Below are 16092 nucleotides of genomic sequence, written 5' to 3' on the forward strand. Positions count from 1 at the left end.
TGACCTTCTTCATAAACAACTGCTGTTGCTTGTCCACATGTATCTTGTTTTTTCCATCTGTGAAATGTTGGGGGATATGGGAGAATGTCTCTGGATCTAAATTTGGGGTGGCCCCATGGCCCTCAAGCCCACAGTGCTCCCCAGAACTGCTTTTTTAAAAATGACATTCGCCTCTGAAATTTGGCAACAAATGGCTAAATGCACTATAATCTTTGGAGGCTAAAGGTACTATACGTGTTGAGATAGTCAGTATTCTAATCCATCCTCAATATCCCAGCCATTGCCTAAATTATATTGTATATTACATTGAAAGAATTTGAGACAAACTGGACCTGAAAGGCAGTAGCTTTTTTCTTGCTAACAGACTTTAAAGTTTATTTCCTGGACTAAATTCTGAGGTGATCAAATAATTTTTGGGATTCATCATGTGCTTCTCCCTCCCCTTTTATTAGTCATTCTCTGGATGAGGGCTATTTTCTATTGCAGGTGACCTTTGCAGATGTGGCGGTATATTTCACTGAGGAGGAATAGAAACTGCTGACGAAGAAGCAGAGACTTATGTACAATGATGTGATGATGGAGAATTACGAGAATGTGGCCTCTGTGGGTAAGGAAGCTGAATTCATTGCCCTTACTATGAAGACTGAGGGCCCTTTCATTCTACATTATCATGACACTATGATTCCACTTTAGAATTATAGAATCAAAGACTTTAAACAAATAAGAAGGACCATCTAGTTCAACGCCTTGCCATGCAGGAATACACACTGAAAGCATCACCAGCAGATGGCCACCCAGCCTTTGTTTAAAGACCTTCAAAGACCTTTAAAGACCTTCAAAGAAGGAGTGCTTTAGAAGTTAATAATAATAATAATAACAACAACAATAATGAGATGCCACAATGCTCTGAGGGAGTATATTCCACTGTTGAATAGCTCTTACTGTCAGGAAGTTCCTCCTAATATTTAGGTAGAACCTCTTTTCTTGTGGCTTGCGTCCATTGTTCTGTGTCCTTTGCTCTAGAGCAGCAGAAAGGAAGCTTGCTCCATCCTCAGTATCTCTTCAAATATTTGAACAGGGCTAACATATCCACTCTTGACCTTCTCTTCTCCAGGCTAAACATTCCCAGATCCCTAAACCAATCCTCATAGGGCTTGATGTTTTCCAGACCCTTCACCATTTTCATTGCTCTCCTTTGGACACAGTCCAGCTTCTCAACATCCACTTTGAATTGTGGTGACCAGAAGTGGACACAGTATTCCAAGTGAAGGCCTGACCAAAGCAGAATAGAGTTCTTCTCTTAATCTATAACAGAATAGAGTACTTCCCTTAACGTATAAAACAGAATCATAAAGTTGAAAGAAACTAGAAGAGCCATCCAGTACAACCCTGTGGCAGAATACAATACTCGGATCAATGCAGCCTAGAATCACATTGGCCTTTATAGCTGCTGCATCACACAGTTGGCCCATATTCAACTTGTGGTCTACTAGGAGTCCTAGATCCCTTTCAAGCATAGTTTAATTGTGATAGCAACATCCTGTAGAATATTTGAATTTGTAGTTTAGTGAGGCACTATTGCTCTCCATTTTCAAAGGATTCTAAATATCATATCTTAAAACTGTCAATTCTAGGATTTTGTGGGAAGGAACCATGGAGAAAAATGTTTTTTTGGCTCCAAATGCTCCTCAGCCCATCCCTGACCAATTTTGCTGCCTTTTTTGGCCCCTCCTTCAGCCTTTTGAGACTCTGGAGAGGCTTCTTGTGTAAAATGGCTCCCTTGTCCCTGCAAGGGCTCAGAGAAGAGGGGCAAAAGGGATGCTGTCAGATATTGAGGGGCAAAAGAATTATTTATCCATCCTCAATGGAATACAATGTGGGGATGCCCTTGAGATCCCCTGGGGGGCAATGTGACCCCCCAATCCCCAAGAGTAGTCCATCCCTTTCCTAGAGATGTCTAGGCTCTTTTAAGGGTGGTCTCCGATCCTAGATCCCCACCAAAATTGGAGTCCAGGTTCCAACCCTCCTTGCTCTGCCTTTCCCAATGAGTTAAGTGTATATTATCTTGCCTTTCTCAACAAATGGGCCTCAAAGTGTCCCTTTTATGCCTCACACACACTCTGTGTTTGTGATAGAGAGATGGAAGGAATGTGAAAAATAGAAATGCCAGGAAGAGATGCTGAAGGTGAAATGGTAAAGCTCTACAGATGGGCAAGAGGAAAGGTTGGAGAGCAGAGGGAGAAAGGGAAGGGGATCAGGCCTCTGGGATCCATGAGGGGAAGGCAGGAGCAAAGCCAGGATCACCTAGCTCTGTGCGGAGAGGAAGGGACCTTTGGGAAGGGCCAGGAGAGGAGTCTTGGGGATTGGTAGGCAGCCACCAACCTGCCAGATTTTAAGAACTGGATTGAGTGAACTTCTGAGAACCAGTTCAAATCCTTGTTTTTCAGACATCTTTAGGGGATCCATTTAGCAATTATGAGTAATATCTATGAAGGTAGGAAAGGGAGCCACAAAACCTGCTTGTTCTCTAATGTTTCTTTTCCTAACTGAGCTTGCTTAGTTTCATGGTTGATTCCAGAGGCCCTTTGTTATCCAAAATGCTTGAGTCTGGGGAGGATACCTGCAAGTGCTATGCTTTTAGGGGAATTTAGTATTTAGCTGAAAAGAGACATACAGTTTGGTTGGGGCAAGAGAGACCTCAGTATTCAGCCCAACTAGACCAGATCCGGAAGCACACAGAACTCCCAACGCATTTGAAATAGGTTTTATGTTTTATTTAGGGCAAAAGCAAAATACACACACACACACATGCGTGTGCTTTCAAACACATCCACAAGAACTAGAAGGTGGGATAACAGATGGGAGTGGTCAAGAGATGTAAGACCTTCATAATGCTAATACTTTACCTAGGCGGATCTGGATTCCATTTGCTGAGGGTTCGAAATGGGAAGAGAAGTCAGGAGTTCCTGCGACAAGTAGAGTTGGCGAGTGCATTGAGGTGCTTAGCCATGTAAACCAACAGACTGTCTGTCTGTAATTGGACTGACATCAAAGAACAGCCAGTCAGGGCAGATATTTATACTATAATTGTTGCTTGGGGGCAGGAAACATAGAGTTGGACGAGACCACAAGGGCCATTCAGTCCAACCTTCTGCCATGCAGGAAATCCAAATCAAAGCATCCCTGACAGATGGTCATCCAGCCTCTGTTTAAAGACCTCCAAGGGGGAAGATTCCACTACAATCCGAGGAAGGAGTGTGTTCCACTGACAAACAGTTGAGGAGGAATCTCTAATGTTGAGGTGGAATATCTTTTCCTGGAGCTTGCATCCATTGTTCCAGGTCCTAGTCTCTGGAACAGTAGAAAACAAGCTAGCTCCCTCCTCAATATGACATCCCTTTGAATATTTAAACAGGGCTATCACATCACCTCTTAACTTTCACTTCTCCAGGCTAAACATACCCAGCTCCCTAAGTCATTCCTCATAGGACATGGCTTCTAGACCCTTCACCATTTTGGTCCCCCTCCTTTGGACACTCTCCAGTTTCTCAACATCCTTTTTAAATTGAGGTACTCAGAACTGGACACAATATTCCAGGTAAGCTCTGACCAAAGCAGAATAGAGTGCCACTATTGCTTCCCTTGATCTAGACACTATACTTGTATTGATGCAGCCTAGAATTGCATTGGCCTTTTTACCTGCCGCATCACACTGTTGACTCATGTTCAACTTGTAGTCTACTTGGACTCCTAGATCCCTTTCACATGTTCAGCCAGGTATCACCCATCCGATATCTGTGCATTTCATTTTTCTGCCCTCAGTGCAGTACCTTACATTTCTCTGTTATGAAATTCACTTTCTAATCTATTAAGGTCATTCTGAAGTTTGATCCAGTTCTAAGGGGTATTAGCTACTCCTTCTAATTTGTTGTCATCTGCAAATTTGATAAGTATACCCCCAATTCTGTCATTCAAGTCATTGATAAAAATGTTGAACAGCACTGGGCCCAGGACAGAACTGTGTGGGACCCCACTGGTCACTTCTCTCCAGGATGAAATGGAGCCATTATTGAGTGCCCTTTGGGTTTGGCCGATCAACCAGTTACAAATTCATGTAACCGGGTGTTCAAAAAGGTTTAAATCACTTTAGAATGTTTCCTGTGGGAGAAAAATGGTCTGAAACCCATACAATGGGTGCTTGGTGCAAAAATCTCAGAAAAAAATGATTAGCACACTGGCTCTCGGGTCCTTCTTGGCTCTAAATTTCGATTGCGTTCAAAAGCCAGTGCACACTACAATCTGAGGGTGACACTCCCAGATGCAGATCAGAAATAGCATAGTAGAGTAAGGAAGCAAATATCCAGATATGTAGATATCGGCAATGCACTGACCACTTTTCACACTTAAAAATAAGACACAAACACAGTTGATTTCATCGAAATCCTTGGAGATTCTCTATCTTGAGTTGCAAAATAATACAAATATTTGCAAGCTCTCCTCTCCGACTTCCATCAACTTCACCTTTCCTTGTACACACAACTCCAATCCAATCCACACTAATATTCATGTAAGCTGTATACAGTATTGGTTGTGAGTCATCTCCTGGAGTTAGTTTGCATCATGCCTTGGGCTCTGACTCAGCACTCTGTGGCAGTCTCACAGGATATGATGACACCTGTCAATCAAAGTATTTTTGCACATGGTTAATAGAATATCCTTCGTCTCACTATCTGCTTCCACTGATTCCCTAAGGGCAGTCCCAATTCTCTGCTAGCTCCTATAAGTAAGGATATGATCGTTCCATTGATTTAGGGGCATAAGCAGCAGGGTCATGCTTGGGTTACTCACAGAATCTTTCTTAATTTAATCTCTAATAAGGAGGGGTTAATTAGGGCTAAATCATGGGGCAATACCCTCCTCTCTTAACTCTGATTTTCAGTCTCATCTGTCGTTGTCCTTCTTTACAGAAAAACATTTGAGTCATCAGAGAGTCCACAGAGGAAAGAAGTCACATAAGTGCCAGCATTGTAGGAAATGTTTTCCTCAGAAGTCAAACCTAGTGAGACATCAGAGAATCCACACTGGAGAGAAGCCATACAAATGCCAGCATTGTGGGAAATGTTTTTCTCGGAAGTCAAACCTAGTGACACATCAGAGAGTCCACACTGGAGAAAAGCCATACAAATGCCACCATTGTGGGAAATGTTTTTCTGGGAAGTCAGACCTAGTGAAACATCAGAGAGTCCACACAGGAGAGAAGCCATACAAGTGCCAGCATTGTGGGAAATGTTTTGCCTACAAGTCAGTCCTTGTCATGCATCAAAGAGTCCACACTAGACAGAAGTCACACAACTGCCAGCATTGTGGGAAATGTTTTCCTCAGAAGTCACACCTAGTGACACATCAGAGAATCCACACAGGAGAGAAGCCATACAAATGCCAGCGTTGTGAGAAATGTTTTTTTCGGAAGTCAAACCTAGTGACACATCAGAGAGTCCACACAGGAGAGAAGCCATACAAATGCCAGCATTGTGGGAAATGTTTTTCTCTGAAGTCAAACCTAGTGATACATCAGAGAGTCCACACAGGAGAGAAGCCATACAAATGCCAGCATTGTGGGAAATGTGTTTCATTGAAATCAAGCCTAGTTAGACATCAGAGAGTCCACACAGGAGAGAAGTCACACAAATCCTAGTAGTGATCTAATATTTTTTTTGTCGATTAGTAATACAAAAATTATATTTAGATTTAGAATCATTAAAAGCTAGTTGGTTTAATCCCCATCAGATAATTACTTTTATACACAAATTAAAGTAAATAGGAGGACCACCTAGATCACTTACCTTATTTAAGGCCTTATGTGCCTTCCCCCTCCCCCCAAAAGCACCAGAGGGCTAAGATCTTTAATTTACAACTGTTTGATTGACCAATTGGCTAAAATATATAAAAATATATAAAATTTACAGAGACCAAATAGGAATTTTTTTTGCCAGTTATGGGAGCAGTGGGGGGGAAAAGGAAAAAGAAAAATTGGTTCAAAATTAATAAGAAAATAGGAAAAAATAGGATTTAAGGTTGGACTGAGATTGGAGTTATATTTATTAAATATGATAAATTTAGAAAATAATAAAGAAATAAGGAAATAATAAGAAATACAGAAATTTGGTAACTTACTTAGTTGCGGCAACAAGATTGGTTCTAGCAAGAAAATGGAAAACCAATAAAATTCCTACATGTAAGGACTGGCTTGAAAAAGAAATGGAAATGGCTTACATGGACAAATTGACTACTCTGATGAAAGAAAAAAATTGGAAGGATTTACAAAAAAATTGGAAACCATTTATACACTATATTAAACAATCAAAAGGGGAAATTAGTGTCATGGGATTTGATAGTTAGGCAACTGGATTCTATTTCTTCTCTGTGTTTCTTTTGTATATGTCTTTATGTGTGTCTGCATGTGTCTGTGTGTAAGTGTATTTTTCTTTTTTGTTGTTGTTATAAAAATGTAAATGGAAGGAATGTGGACTAATATTAATACTATGATAAGTAGTTAGATTAGAAAAGGAACTTAGATGAGTAAAGGGGGAGGTAAATATTCTTATTTAAGAAACCAAATAGAGGCCAAATAGGAAGTGGTTTAAAAAAAGGGGGGGGAAATATTTATGTGTTAAACATGTGTCTACATTTATGTGTTAAATTTTGAATAAAAAATATTAATTAAAAATAAAAAAGAAATATAAAAAAATATATTTTCAATCCAGTGGTGCTAAGAAAAGGTCCTTGTGATTTTGCTTGTAAGGTTTGTCTGTCCATATGTCTGTTTATGTTTTAAGGTTGTATTTTGTTAAATTTAGGTTTTCCTTGCTAATTGTATAGATAATTACTTTTGGTTGTCTATTTGGCTGGGGATTGTGGGTTGTGGTATAGGTTAGGTAGATGGGGGGGGTTGGGATTTGTTGCAGCTGGCTTTATTAGTTATGGGAATGATAGCTTTTGCAATGTGTGGGATGTTGGCTGAAGAAAGTTGGAGGCCGGTATTAACAGAAAGAGCTAGTTTGTGGGAATGGCAAAGGGGGGTGTCTTGTTTCTTGTGGGGCATAGACTGTGGGAATTGGAGGTGGGGGCTAAATTTAGAAGAGGGTTGGGTGTTCGGTTTTGGGGTTTTAATGTATTTTTTGGAGTGGGCAGTTCTGTCTTAAACATTGAATTTCTATGTGTTCTCAATAAAGTTCTTTACTGTTTCAACACACTGGACTCTTTAATGCACAGAAGTTCTGAATTTGCCCAAAACTGACCCTTTCTTCTCTCCTCAGTCCTCAGCTCCATTCCCAGCCATAAGAACAGCAGAGGCAAACACACACACACACATGCATACAATATACACAGAGAGAGCTATATTTCCAAACTAGAACCTTCCTTTCCTGCCTTTCTCTCCTGAGTCCAGCTCTGCACCTTGGGCTCCATTGCGGTCTCCTCAGAGGAAGAAAGGAGGGAAGGAAACCGGAGGCCACTGAACTCCCGGCACATACCATCCTTTCCCGCAAAGTCCGCCAGCAGAATAAGCAGCAGCAGCTAGGCCCTGTCAATTCCTGAGCATGATGAGGAGGGGCCTTTGGGGCCATATGCGCATGCACAGTCTCAGCCCCTGAAGCCATGGCTGCCTTCACAGTCTGTTCTGAGGGAGGGATGGAAGTGGGAGAGCCCTTGTTCATTCAGATTAATGGCTGGAGGATCTTCTGGGGGGCCCTTGGGGGATTATAAGAAGGAAAGAAGCCCCTCTTCTGATGCCTCATTTGGGGAAGAGCTTTGTGCCAAATAGAAAACATCACACAGGATACAGTTCAATAGCATTGGAAGCAACATTTTTCGGGGGAGAAGTTTTCTCTGGAGGCCTTGGGGAGGAGGCTCTGGGGGGGGGGGGGAGAGAAGAGCCAAAATCTAGGCCAAAGCCAAGAGGAGGGAGATGGAGAGACCTCAAAGCTCTGGCAATCCCCTGGCAACCTGGGAACTTGTCTTAGAGACCCACAGGGTCCAGATTAGGCACCCCCCCTCAAATACTGACCTTTTCCTTCACAACAACCCTGCAGAGGAATGCCAACATAGAGACCCACATCCCCAGAAACATCCACCTGTCCCCGGTTCTGGGAGCATACTCAAAGGGCCTTGGACCACCTTGAAGGGATTAAATAATAATAATAATTGTTTATATTCTGCCTTTTCTCAAAGGAATCAAAACAGATTACAGTAATAAAATAACATACAATTTAAGAAATACTATTAAAAAGCTCAAACTCCAAACCATTCTCCCAATTATAAAAACATTAATCAACCCCTAAAAAGCTATTAAACAAGAAAATTTAAAACATTAAAACACAACACAGTAAAAAGTTTTTTCGGGCAAGAAATGGGTCATTTTCTAAAGGTGAGAGGGGAGGGCAGGAACGATACATCAATAACAATTTCCATAACAGTAATGACGGTAAGGGTCAGCGGGAGGGAGATAGATCTAGTCTAGCCTGGAAAGGCCTGCCGGAAAAGATCCATCTTAATAACCTTCCTAAAGGCTTCCAAGGTGGAAATATGACAGATCTCATCTGGAGGTCCTTCCAGAGCCTGGGAGCGGCTGATGAGAAGGACCTCTGGTTCACCACTGAAAGTCTGGTCTTCTTGAGTTGTAGCAGGTTCTTTCCAGAGGACCTGAGTCTGCGGAAGGATTTTATGGGAGGACGCCCTCCCGTAAGTAGTCAGGACCCAAGCCATGTAGGGCTTTAAAGGTTAAAACCAACACCTTGTATCTTGCACGGAAACTAATGGGCAGCCCATGTAGGGATTTAAGAACCGGTGTCAAATAGAAAGCATCACACAGGATAGGGTTCAATAGCATTGGAAGCAACATTTTTTGGGGGGTATATCCAAATATTGACCAGAGCTTCAACAGAATCGCCGGCATTACCAGCCATCAAACCCTCTAAGGCCTTTGGGAACCTAGTGGGTCCCATCAACCTTTGAGGGCGGACTATTTTAATAGGCCCTCCACCCCCGACTGGGGAATAGTGGCCTTCAGCCCATCTTGACCAGGAAATGATTCATGGTTGATGACAATGTGGAGATATTGACTACCTCTGCCACAGATGTGCCTGTTCCGTACAGAAGACCACATTGAGAGTATGACCTGCACAGTGCGTGGGCTCAGACACTATCTGGGAAAGGCCCATGTTTGTCATGCTAACCATGGACTCCTGAGCTGCACCAGATACATTTGTTAAACCGGCCTCGAGGGAGATGTGGAAGTCGCCCAGGACTAAAAGCCTAGGCGACTCCAGCAGCAGCTCCAAGACCAGTTGTGTCAGCTCCGCTAGGGAGTCTGTTAAGCAATGGGGTGGACATTAAACCAACAGAATCCCCAGACTTTCCTTAGTCTTTATGCTGAGGCAAATACATTCAACGTGGCCCATCATATGGATAGGTATCCCGGCCAAAGCAAGATTGTCTTTATGGACCTAAGCGACGTCCCCTTATCTGCTCACTGATGGAGAACCCGGCTGGGAAGGCCTGATCCCAGGTGGCTGAGCTATCATCACCCAGCCAGGTCTCTGTGAAACAAGCCAGGTCAGCCTCTTTGTCCAGTAGGAGATCCTGGACTATCTGCGTTGTATTTTTGACTGACCTGGCATTACACAAGAGCAGGGAAAGGTTCTGTGGTTGGTTTAGTATGCTCTCCAGCTCTTTTGGAATAGCAAGGTGAATGGAAGGGGAGATATATATCAAAGATCAATCTATCCTTCCGCTGTACCGACATTTCACCCTGTTAGCGCACCATGCACATCTTGTATAGCCGCTGAACAGTCAATATCGCCCCCCCCCCAATTTCCTATCTGAATCATATTCTCCTTGCCCATGCCCATCTCCCTCCAAGTGTCCCACCACAGATCTGTCCAAGAACATATGAAATAAAAGTGCACAAGGAAAAAGGTACCAGCCAGTTGACATTGTCTGTCCTCGGACGGGTGAGGGTTGTTCCCAGGGCAGACTGAAGGGACCCTTGAAAGTGGCACCCACAGCCTCACCCACCATTCACCACTGTGTCCCTGACACTGGGAGCCAGGGATGTTAAGGGAGAAGGCTGTCTCCTGGCTGGCATCCTCTGGCCTTGGGGGGATCTACAGTCCTGGCCATGCCCCTCTCACTGCTGCCTTGCCTCTGCTGCCTTCCTTGGCCCCTGGAGGAATTGGGGGAGAGAAGGGTTGCTTCTGGCTTGGCTCAGCTCTCTGCCTGGCTGGCTGGAGGTGAAAGGAAGGAAGGAAGGAAGGAAGGAAGGAAGGAAGGAAGGAAGGAGTGAAACGGCCAAGGGAAGAGAAGCATAATGGGACTATTGAAGCGAGGTGGGGGTATCTTGGACCAGACTAATGTACTCACCCCCCAGGACCCATTGTAAGAGCTATCACAGCTCACTGTGATGCTTTAAATCAGGGGTCCTCAAACTCCAGCATTCCAGGTGTTTTGGACTTCATCTCCCAGAAGCCTCAGCCAATCACCGCACATATGCAAATTTCCTTCCTACCTCAGTAGTCTACAGTCAATCTGAATGGACTTCCAGGGCCCCAAAAAGGCTCCTCCTTCCTCTTTGTCCCTCAACCAATCACCATCCACATGCAAATTTCCTTCCTACCTCATAATGCCCTCCCTGGCAGCTTGGCCAATGATCTGAGATTCTTGGAGCTGAAGTCCAAAACATCTGGAGGGCCGGAGTTTGAGGACCCCTGCTTTAAATGATAAGAGCTGACTTGGATGCAAGCATTATTGCAGAGGCCATAGGTCAGGTGTCCAGTGACTCTGTCAATGAGATCATACTGGATCAATTTGAATCTGTGAGTACTGAGGATGTGGTCAAGCTCCTTGGAAATAAGAAGAAGACAACTTGCCCTCTTGACCCTTGCCCTTCATGGCTGGTCCTCCAAGGAGGAGATGCACTTAGGAATCACCTGAGATGTATCACAAATGCATCTCTTAGGGCTATTTTCAATCTTGCTTAAAAGAAGCGGTGTTACGGCCGTTTATGGAAAAGCCCTCCCTAGATCCCTTGGACATGAACAATTACAGCAAATTTCCCATTTCTAAACAAGGTGATTGAGAGGGCAGTTGCTCTTCTACTCCAAGCGGTCTTGGATGAATCAGATTATCTGGACCCATTTCAAACTGGCTTCAGGGTGGGATACGGAGTCGAAACTGTTATGGCCGCCTTAGTAGATGATCTTTGCTTGAGCATCGACATGTGAAGTGTGACCCTGTTGATTCTTTTGGATCTCACAGAGGCCTTCGATACCACCGACCATGGCATCCTTATGGAAAGCCTGAGGGAATTGGGGATCAGGGGCAATGCGTTGTGGTGGTTCTGGTCCTATCTCTCAAGCAGATTCCAGATGGAGATGCTTGGGGATAGTTGCTCCTCTAAAAGGGAGCTTAAATCTGACGTTCCTCGGGGCGTCGTCTTGTCACTAATGCTGATTTTTCTTAAACCTTAAAAACCAACTTAAAAAATTCAAGGTCGCATGGGATGTAAAAGGGCAACATTACATAAAAACAGGGATGGACTCAGAAGACAGAGATACCTTCTTTGCATGAGTTCAGTCATCGAAAGGGAATCCTATTACAAAGGAAGGCCCACTTCTGCTCCAATGTTGTTGAGATCATATATAAGTGGGGACCATCATTCTTCAAAAGGCAGAGGAAGAGTCCCCCCCGCAACCTTTTAGATTGATCAGTGAGCTTTTCCATAAACCAAAAATCGAGACCACCAATCAGTCATATTGACCTTTTGTTAGAATCCTGGTGTATTCTACCAGATATGTAGTAGTTGTGGATAATGGGGGCTAGGGTTAATAATAATAATAATAATAATAATAATATAGTTTAATTGTATCCTGCTTTTCCAAAACCTGATCAAAGCGGCGAACAACAGCATATAAAATCATTCCAACAAAATCAGTTAAAAACAGTATTAAAAACAATACAACAACACTAACAGCAAAGGGCCAGAGAAAAGGTTGGCTTAGCTTGGCTTGTAGAGGGAAAGCTGGGTTGTAACTGTTAGCTCCAGGTGGCGCTTATCGGGTGGCCTTGAGGGCCTGGTTCTCAGAGGTTTGGAATGCAGTCTCTAGGTTGGGAGATGAGCAATGGAGGGGGGAGTTGTGGTGGATGGGAAGCCTTTGAGGCACCCTCGTCACGTGTGAGGGTTGCATGGTAGGTGGAGTGCCCACACAGATGGCAACCCTTGCAAGTGATAAGGGTGCCGCAGCTGCAGCGCACCCACCAGACGCGGCGCATAACGGTGATGTTGCAGATGTGCCACCTCCAAACGGGGCGGCGCAACTGCAACGTACCCGTGCCATCGCTGGCTCTTTGCGGTGGCAGAAGTGCACCGCAAAAAGGAGCCGCTTCTGTGCAATCCTTTTTTGCTCCACAACAGCACTGCTCAATTTGTTTGTTGCGGCACTTCTGCGGAGAAAAGAGTAGGGCCAGGGACGCGCCTCTTTCTGGCAGCCTGTACCCTGCCTTAGTATGTTTCACAAGTTTTGTTGCTTGTGAATATTTGTATTTTGTCAGGTCTCTTAATTGTATCTGTGTTATTGTTGTTGGTCCTATATTTTTTTTTTCCTTTTAGCACCAAAGTTAAAAAAAAATGTAGTATCCTAGAATCTAGAAAGCATATCCAGGAGAAGGTGTTTTGGTCACACTGTAAACAATAACATCCAAAATGCACAAAACAGTGGTGCCTTTCTCCTGTTTGATTTTTAACACTTTTGATCATAGAATCATAGAATCGCAGAGTTGGAAGAGACATCAAGGGCCATCCAGTCCAACGCCATTCTGCCATGCAGGAACTTTCAATCAAAGCATCCCTGACAGATGGCCATCCAACCTCTGTTTAAAGACCTCCAAGGAGGAAGACTCCACCAAAATCTCTGAGGGAGTTGGTTCCACTGTCGAACAGCCCTTACTATCAGGAAGTCCCTCCTAATGTTGAGGTGGAATCTCTTTTCCTTTGCATTCATCCATTGCTCCAGGTTCTAGTCTCTATTTTTTCAGGATGATGATGATGAGGACAATGATGGACCTCTCTATCTACAGATTTCTTTACCCATGGATTGAACCATCCAAAGCTTCAAAACATAGAAACACAATGTAAATTCCAAGAGCAACTCTTGTTTTTGCCATTTTATATAATAGACATTGCTTTTGTTGTTGTTATTATTGCATGTCTCCAAGTCGTTTTGAATGTATAGTGACCCTAAGGCAGACCTATCACAGGGTTTCCTTGGCAAATGTCTTCAGAATAATTTTCCCATTGCCTTTTCATGAGGCTGAGAGAGTGTGACTTGCCCAAAGTCCCCCAATAAGCTTCCATGGCAGAGCTGGGATTCCAAATCTGAACTACAGAGTCATAGTTCAGCTATGCTCAAACCAGTATGCCACACTGGCTCCTATGGACACCATTTCACTGGGCCATTTCATTTCATGGACTTGGCCCAGCTTTCTCATCCACGGAGGTCATTTTGCAAGCCCCCTTCTCCATTTCCAGCCCAGCTCCTTTTGCATGTCCACCAACTCTCCCAGTTTGGCAGGGATCCTCCCCCTGATTCATCCACTGCCCTCCCACATTTTCAGCTGCTCTTCAAAGGCCACAGTTTCCTCCTCCTCTTCCAATTTATCCCCTTCTCTTGAGCTCACTGCCATTGCTGCAAACTGAGTCCAAAGGGGAAAAGGAGTCTGTCCTCCATGAAGACAGCCAAGGAGAAAGGAGAAGAGGGGCCCTTCCCGGAGGCTCAGGCAAAAGCAAAAGGCTGTAGCCTCTCCTAGTTTGCCTCTCCTTCCTCAGAAAGAACCTTGCAATCTTGATCATACTCTGAGGTTCCATGGTCACAGCGTCCCTTTGATTCTCTGAGATTCCCCCCTCCCCAAAAAAATCTCATGGCCCCACAGAGTCTCCCAAGAGAGGAGAGGACTAGACACACAAAGAGACACACTTCCTTCCTTTTGGCCCAAGGAGCCAGGCCTCCTTCTGTCTCTGGAGCCTCAGGGAGAGAAAGAGAAGCCTCAGAGAAGGTTCTGGAACATTCTCCATACTCATAAACAGCACAAAATGGCCCCCAGAACACAAAATGGCTGCCTCTGCCTGAGCTCTTGGCAGTTGGCAGTTTGAGGCCTTCAGAGGAGAGAGAGAGACTGAGAGGAAGAGTGGAAGGGGGTCCTGGAGGGAGGGGGCCTTGGGAGATATTGTCAGAACCTGTTATTGAGATCAGTTATAATTAGGGATGCCATAACCCGGCGGCCCCCATGACAATCACTCTTTTGGGGGGCCCCTCACGGTCACGGCCCGGTTTGGGGGCCCCCCACGCCTTGTTCCCGGTTCAGGGTCCGCTCCTCCGCGCACGGCTGTGCGCCACTCTCCCCACCTGGCGCACTGGCGTAGCCTAGAGAGCAGCTCTTTAAAACATCTGCCACTCAGAGCTATTATATACCGAGTGAGCCCACTTGGTATATATACCCTCAGGAAGCCTTACTTTCCAGGTTAGAGTGAGAAAAGAAAAAAAGGCCATAAATCGTTCATGTTGTCTGGGAGTTTAATTGCCTCATCTTTTAAATGTCTACCGCGTCAGTATTCTTGTAATTCTTTATCACAGTATCGTTTTTGAGGCCCTAAACACCTTTAATTGTAATATGCAAATTTATCCCGAAGCTGACGAATGGGAAAGAAGCAATCAGCCCTCCGCTTGGGTTGGTTTTCAATGGCTTGGTAAAGGAAGAGCTTTTGTCTTGCTTGTAAATAGGAAGGGCTTTGGGGTAGCAAAGGCTGCAGAAATAGTTTGACTCCCCCCTTAAACATCCATGACTCAGTGCTATAGGATTCTGGGAAGTGTAGTTTCTTGTGGCACCAGAGCTCTTTTGACAAAAGGAGCCTGAATAATCCACAGAGGAGGCGTTGCCTGGGGGCTGCGGTGGAAGAGAGGAGGCTGCTCCGGATGGTCCTGGCACTTCCCTTGGCTCCCTCCCTCCCTCCCTCCTCCTCTCGGAGCAGCCCCACAGCCAAGCTCATTCACACTCCCAGGCTTTTCTCTCTCCCCCCTCTCTGCACTTTGAGACCCCTTTAACTGCCAAAGCTCAATGCTCTGGAATTCTGGTGTCTGAGGCATTTGGCCTTCTCTGTCAGAGAGCTCTGGTGCCACAATAGACTACAATTCCCAGGATTCCCCAGCACTGAGCAGTCTCAAACTGGACCATTTCCTCAGTGTGGATGCACCTGGGGAGGAATTCTGGGCACTGCAGTTCAACTACGTTTGGAGGGTTATGGGACTCCCTGTCAGAGATAGCTCTGGGGCCACAGTGTACTACAATTCCCAGCATTCCCCAGCACTAACCCAGGACAGTTAAGTCATTCTCAAACTGGATTATTTCCTCAGTGTGGATGCAGCTTTGGTGAGGAACTCTGGGCATTTCAGCCCAGCATTGTTTTATTTCTGCAGTGTATTTTGGACCAGAGACAAGGTGACCAGGCATCCTCCTCCTTTTCCAGGACATGTCCTCTTCTGTCACATTTCAAAATGTCCTCCATTTGGATCATGGCTAAGAAGCATGGATTTATAATTACATGGGTGTTTTTAGCTTTTATTTTTGGCCATGTCCTACATTTTTTTGCTTGGGTGCCCTACATTTTGGGGTGAGGGCATTGGTCTCCTTGGTCAGATAGCTTTCCAGGGGTTTAACTGCCATTCTGCTGTGGTTCTGGAACAGACCACCATTCCCAGAATTCCATAGCATTCAGCTGAGGCAGTTAAAGTGGTCTCAAACCAGATGATTTCTGCAGTGTAGATGCAGCCCAAGCCTTTTGCCTCTCTTATGTCTGAGATTTCAAAGCCCAGCCCTGGCACCACAACAAACTACAAATCCCAGGATTCCATAGGATGGAGTGATGAGAGTGAAAGCAGTGTGGCAGCAGCCTAAGTTTGCTTAATGCAGTTCTTAACATGGTGCACCTCTTGCCTACAGAGTCTCCCAGGCCCCAGCGGGGCCCTAGAGTCCTCGAGCGGCTTG

General features: G+C 44.7%; 2 protein-coding genes across 2 annotated transcripts in view; both read left to right on the top strand.

Moving 5' to 3' along the window:
- The window catches only part of LOC149287677 (uncharacterized), a 29428-nt gene extending 22751 nt beyond the window's left edge, over positions 1–6677 (top strand). Inside the window, exons 2-3 of the mRNA XM_089492514.1 lie at positions 5051–5305; positions 5387–6677. Of these exons, the coding sequence (XP_089348640.1) occupies positions 5051–5305; positions 5387–5695 (564 nt within the window). The 3' untranslated portion in view covers positions 5696–6677. The remainder of the gene's footprint in view (positions 1–5050; positions 5306–5386) is intronic.
- LOC149287671 (uncharacterized) overlaps positions 1–16092 on the top strand; it is a 432704-nt gene that overhangs the window by 407484 nt on the left and 9128 nt on the right. The window lies entirely within an intron of this gene.

The sequence above is a fragment of the Sceloporus occidentalis genome, unplaced genomic scaffold, assembly GCF_023333645.1.
Source record: "Sceloporus occidentalis isolate IW3139 unplaced genomic scaffold, rSceOcc1.0.p SCAF_57, whole genome shotgun sequence".
NCBI lineage: Eukaryota > Metazoa > Chordata > Lepidosauria > Squamata > Phrynosomatidae > Sceloporus > Sceloporus occidentalis.